We start from the raw sequence: 6,472 nt of genomic DNA on the forward strand, positions 1-6,472 counted from the left end.
AGGAGATGGAGGATGATTGTTGTTTTACAAAGTTTGATCTCTTTTGTTTGCTTGACCAAATAAATCTAGTAAGAGGATAAAAAATTGAACTTTTTTTCTTGTAATTTTTTTAATTGCAATGTTGTGCGGTTGCATATATCAACAATAGGAGTAATCTATTAACCGAAAAATTTCGGTTCGGTTAATTTTTTTTAAAAAATTTTGGTTCGGTTAACGGTTAAAGATTTTAAAAAGTTGGTTAATTCAATTAATATTATTTCGGGTCGGTCAACCGAATGAACATCCCTAATAAAAATATAATATTCTCATAAATAATTATGTAATTTTTATAAGTTAAATCATTAAACTTAATTTCCACTGAAAATACCCGCAACCGTCCACATCCATTCTCTGCTTTCTTTTGCTGGTTCTTTGATTTCTAATCTAAAGTCTAACAGAGTCAAAGACAACAGTCCATATCCAATTCCACGCCTTTCTGAATTTCTATTCCTTATCTGCTAATGGCTTCTTCACATCATTTCTGATTTCTTCTTGCTTGCTTATTTCCTTTTAGTATTTTCTTTCTTGCCTCTTTTTCTACTCTCTGACTGTCATCTGTATCCCCAAAGCAAAAAAATAAAATAAAAATGGAAGCAATTGGTACTGGTGCTGCTGCCAATGTCTCTTCCGAGGCTGCCAAAGGTATTTTCCACCATGTTAAACGTCATATTACATATGTAATCTTCTACCAGAAAATTGTTGACAAGTTCGAGCAGAAACACAGGACGTTGATTGCAAAAAGAACAAGTGTGCAGCAAGATGTTGATGTTGCAGAAATGAACGGGGAGAAGATTAAAGCCGATGTCCTGGATTGGCGCCACCGAGTGGAGAAGGTTGTCACTGAAAAGGAGAAGAAAGTGAAGGATCTTGAAGTCAAAGCGAAGACCAAGTGCTTCTTTGGCTTGTGTCCCAACATCAAGTCTCGCTAACAGCTTAGCAGGAAAGCTGAAGAAGCTGCTGCCACTTTTGATGAGCTTATCAAAGATTGCCAATTTGAGGGCGTGGGATACCATGATGTTCCTGGACCCATAGTCCATCCAGACTTTGAGGCATTTAAATCAAGAGAGGAGGTTTTCGATGATATCATGGAGTCACTGAAAGATGCAACAACAGGCATGATTGGAGTGTACGGGATGGCTGGTGTGGGCAAAACATCGCTGGTCAAAGAAGTTGAGAGACAACTCCATGAGGTTAAGTTATTCGATTCAGTTGTCAGGGCAATTGTATCTCGAATTCCTGACATTAAGGAAATCCAAGACCAAATAGCATACTCATTGGGTTTGAAGCTTGAAGAAAACAGTCCGGTTGTAAGAGCCCGTAGATTGTTTGAAAGGTTAAGGAAGGATAAAAATGTTCTTATTATTTTGGATGATCTTTGGAAGAAACTGGATCTAGAGGAAGTCGGAATTCCATTTGGAAGTCGACACAAAGGATGCAAAATACTGTTGACCTCAAGAGATCAAAATGTTCTAAGCAATGGAATGGATGCTACAAAGACCTTTGCAATTGGTGATTTAGAAAACGAAGAAGCTTGGGAGTTCTTTAGGAAGATGGCCGGGGACAGTTTTGAAAGTGATGAGGAGCTGCGATCTACAGCAATTAAGGTAGCCGAGAAATGTGCAAGATTACCACTCGCCCTTGCAACTGTTGCAAGGGCGTTGCGAAATAAACCTTTATTTTTTTGGAGTGATGCTTTACAGTTGCAAGGGCGTTGCGAAATAAACATTTATTTTTTTGGAGTGATGCTTTACAACAATTACAGAGGCCTTACTTAGAAAAAAGCTCAGATGATATATCTGCTAAGGTACATTCGGCTACTGAGTTGAGTATCAATCATTTATCGAGTGAAGACCTCAAGCAAATTTTCCTACTTTGCAGTTTACTGCGTCGTGTCGTTAGGATTGAAGGCTTGTTGAGATATGCTCTTGGTTTGGGTCTAATTAAAGGAGCCAACAGCATGAAAGCAGCACGAGATAGGCTGTTAAAAATGCTGAGTACCCTCAAAGAATCTTGTTTGTTGCTTGATAGCAAAAGTTCCAATAAGGAATACTTTGATGTGCATGATCTTACTTATATTGTGGCCAAATCAATCGCTTCAAAGGACAATCAAGTGCTTGCTTTAACAGAGGATGAGGATATTGTAACAGATTGGCCAAATGGAGAGTCAATGAAAGAGTGCAACAAGATTATTTTGCCGCATTCTAGTATTTACAAGCTTCCTGACTAGTTGAATTGCCCGCTGCTTTTTCTTTTCCTTTTGTCAAGCAAGGCGATGTTGTCGGATAACTTCTTCAAGGAAGCAAAAAATCTTAAAGTCTTAGATTTGACTCGCATGCATTTTTCTTCTTTACCTTCATCGATTGGTCTCCTAACTAGCCTCAGTACATTGTGCCTAGATTGCTGCAATTTGGGAGATAACCTAACCGTTATTGGAGCTCTCAAGAACTTAAATGTGCTTAGCCTTTGTTGGATCTAAGTGCAACAGCAGCAAGCTTCAGCAGAATGCTTGTCGAGCAAGTCTCGTGACTTGCAGTAGAAACAAAGCAGAAAACTCAAACAGATTTTGAAATAAAACTAAAATAGAGAGCATATAGATGAAAACTTCATTGATTTCATTCTACAAACTAAATATGGCACAAAGCCAATACATAAAACAAGTTTACAATCTTGACAAAACAGTAGGTTGACCTAAACTTCAGCTACTACCACTAATACACATAGTAACTTGTGCTAATTAGCTTGAACAAATAAACAAAGCTGATTTATCAGCTCAATCAACATCAAAATTACATCAAACATAAACCTAACATAGTTATAATGCAACTAAGTTACATTACTCTAACTTAAAATTACAAAATGAAACATAAACGACTTGTCGACTTGAAGAACCAATGACTTCTACATGTAGTGCCTTCGATAGTCTTGGTTGTTTGCATGTTGACCATTACTTCAACACTCCTCCTTGGTTAGCATGTTGCAAACTCCCATCTTAGCTCTCGGTGTTGAAACTTGGAAACACTTAGTGCTTTTGTTAAAATGTCGACAATTTGCTCTTGAATCGCAATGTATCGACTTAACAACATGAGCTTGCTCCATTTCTCGAACTGCATGAAGTTTGATGTTGAAGTGCTTGGTCCTTCCATGAAAAACAGGATTCTTTGCAATAGCAACTACTGATTGGTTGTCACACATTATCTCAGTTGCTTCCTTTTGCTCATGATTGATATCTTTCAAAATTTTTCTAAGCCATATGGCTTGATTGACTGCTGCAGCAGCAGCCACATATTCTGCTTCTGCAGTCGACTGAGCCACTACTCCCTGCTTCTTTGAGCTCCAACAAATCATAGCAGAGCCTATGTTGAATGCATAACCTGTAGTGCTCTTCATGTCATCCAAGGAACCAGCCCAATCACTGTCACAATATCCAACTAGCTTCAAGTTCTCAGCCTTGGTAAACTGCATTCCATAGGACAAGGTTCCTTTGATGTATCTTAGAACCCTTTTTGCAGCTCTAAAATGACTTTCATTTGAACAATGCATAAACCTCGAGAGTAGACTTACAGCATACATTATGTCACGTCTAGTAGCAGTCAAATACAACAAACATCCAACTAGACTTCGATAGGTTGTTTCACAAACCTTTTCATGCTTGTCTTGGCTCGAGAGTTTTTCTCCAATAGCAACTGGTGTGCTGGTTGCTTTGCAATTCTCCATTGAGAATTTGTTGAGAACCTTCATAGCAAAGGTCTTTTGACTTAGCCAAATCCCATTCTTAGCTTGAGTTACTTCCATGCCTAAGAAGTAAGACATCAATTCCAAGTCTGACATTTCAAAGTGCTGTTGCATTTTGGCTTTAAAGCTGCTTAGCATCTCATGATCTCCTCCTGTCACCAGTAGGTCATCGACATATATTGAGACAATGAGCTGAGTTTCAGCACTAGTTGATTTAACATACAGAGTTGGCTCGCTAAGACTTCTTTCAAATCCTTGACTGGTCAGATAGCCATCTATTCTACTATACCAGGCCCTTGGAGCCTGTTTCAAGCCATACAAGGCTTTGTTGAGCTTGTACACCATTTCTTCCTTGCCAGACACCTTGAAACCTTGAGGTTGCTCCACATAAATCTCCTCTTCAAGGAATCCATTTAGAAATGCTGATTTTACATCAAGTTGGTGTATCAACCACTGTTTTTGTGCTGCTAAGGCAACTAGCAGTCTGATGGTGTCTAGCCTGGCCACTGGTGCAAAGGTTTCCAGGTAGTCTGATCCATACCTTTGACTGAAGCCTTTCACAACCAGTCTAGCCTTTAACTTGTTTAGGCTACCATCAGCATTGTTCTTAACTCGATAAACCCATTTGACACCAATAATCTTCCAGTTTGTTAGTCTTTCAATCAGACTCCAGGTCTGATTCTTTTCAATCATTCTGATTTCTTCAATCATTGCCTGCTTCCACCCCTCCTGGCTCTCTACTTCTTCAAAGCAACTTGGTTCAACAGTGGCCACTTGTGCTCTTTCATAAACATCAGCCAGTGATCGAGTACCTCTGATTGGAACATCATCTACATCCATTTCAAGTGTCTTTTCATTATTTTCAGCTTGGTCCAATGCCAGATCTTCAGCCACTGCCTCTGGCTTAGCCTTTTCCCAATTCCAGTATCCTTTTTCATTGAAAACAACATCCCTGCTAACCAGTATCTTGTTTGTAGCAGGTTCTAGGATTCTATAACCCTTTTTAACCAAACTATAGTTGATCAGGATCCCTGCTTGAGCTCTTTTATCTAGTTTGCTTCTCTTCTCAGCTGAAACTTGAGTGTAGCACAGACAACCAAAGGTTCTGAGATGAGCCAGTGATGGCTTAAACTCAAACCAGGCTTCAAATGGAGTCTTCTCAGCTAGAGCCTTAGTTGGGAGCCTGTTTTGGAGATAAACTGCTGTGTTAACAGCTTCAGCCCACAGAGTTTTGGGCAAATTCTTCTCAAACATAAGACATCTTGCCATGTTCATCAAGCTTCTATTTTTCCTTTCACTGACCCCATTCTGTTGGGGTGTATACACATTAGTCAACTGGTGTTTGATGCCTGCTTCTTCACAGTAGGCTTGGAACTGAGCTGAGGTGTACTCAGTTCCATTATCTGACCTCAGTGCTTTAAGTTTGCAACCAGACTCAGTTTCAACAGCAGCTTTATACTTCAAGAACACAGATGCAACTTCTGATTTTTGCTTTAGAAAATAAATCCAGCAGTATCTTGTCAAATCATCAATAAAGAGTATAAAGTACCTGCTTCCTTTGAGAGACTCGGTCTTCATTGGTCCACACACATCAGTGTGCACAAGCTGCAGCTTCTCTGATGCTCTACATGTTGTGCCTGTAGGAAATGGCAATCTTGCCAATTTTCCTTGCTGACATATCTCACAAAGCTCATCATTCTTCACTGAATCGATGAAATTTTCAGCAAGTCCTTCATTGACCATTCGGGCTATGGATTTGAAGTTTGCATGTCCAAGCCTCTGGTGCCAGAGTCTAGAGTCATCAGTGAAGGCTATGCAGGCTGAATGCAAGTCATTTGGCCAGTCTACTTCAAAACATTTATCACCATGGTGATCATTATGAGATTTGATCCACTTGGATCAAAAATTTGGCATTCTTTCTCCTGGAACACAACTGAGTAACCTTTCTCAAGTAGTTGAGTTATACTGAGAAGGTTCCTATCGATTTCAGGTACCAAAAGTACATTTGAAATGATTTTGCTACCTGTAGAGGTATGAATCAGCACATCTCCTCTTCCTTCAGCATTAATAAACTGACCATTTCCAATTTTCACCTTGGTTTTGCAGGTTCTGTCCAAGGTTTTGAAGATAGTTGCATCTGGTGACATGTGGTTTGTGCACCCACTGTCTAGAAGCCAGCCCTTTGAACTCTTCTTCTGACTTGCTGCACATGACACAGCAAAAACATGTTCTTCTTGATCACTGCTTTCTTCAGCTACTCGAGCTTCTGCCTTTTGTTGCTGAAATTGATTCTGTCTTGGTTTGCTTCTGTTCTTGCAAACCTTTTCAACATGGCCCTTTTTCTTGCAGTGTTGGCATCCTGCATCTGGTCTAAACCAGCATCTATCTTCTGGATGACCAGCTCTTTTACAATGTCTGCAGAGTTGGTCACTGCTTCTAGCAGCATCAGGCTTAGGCCTGTTTTTCTAGAACTTTTTGCCTTTATGAGCATTGGTGCTCGAGGCTTCTTTTGTTTTGGCTTGAAAAGCACCTTCCTGGTGCTCCTCTTGTCTGCTGGCTCTTCTTTGCTCTTGTGCATACAAGGCATTGATTAGCTCAGTTAAAGAGATAGTTGTCAAGTCCCTTGAGTCTTTGAGAGATGAAATTTTGGCTTCATACCTCTCTGGTAGAGTGGACATAACTTTCTCAACTATTCTAGCTT

General features: G+C 39.8%; 1 protein-coding gene across 1 annotated transcript; it reads left to right on the forward strand.

The window, feature by feature from the left end:
• The first annotated feature begins 626 nt into the window (after positions 1–626).
• On the forward strand, positions 627–2,359 carry LOC105804782 (disease resistance protein At4g27190). The gene is made up of 2 exons (XM_052623563.1): positions 627–911; positions 972–2,359. The coding sequence occupies exons 1-2, from the start codon at positions 627–629 to the stop codon at positions 1,812–1,814; spliced, it is 1,128 nt and encodes a 375-aa protein (XP_052479523.1). The 3' UTR covers positions 1,815–2,359.
• The last annotated feature ends 4,113 nt before the right edge of the window (positions 2,360–6,472 follow it).

Source organism: Gossypium raimondii, chromosome 11 (assembly GCF_025698545.1).
Source record: "Gossypium raimondii isolate GPD5lz chromosome 11, ASM2569854v1, whole genome shotgun sequence".
In the NCBI taxonomy this organism is placed as follows: domain Eukaryota; kingdom Viridiplantae; phylum Streptophyta; class Magnoliopsida; order Malvales; family Malvaceae; genus Gossypium; species Gossypium raimondii.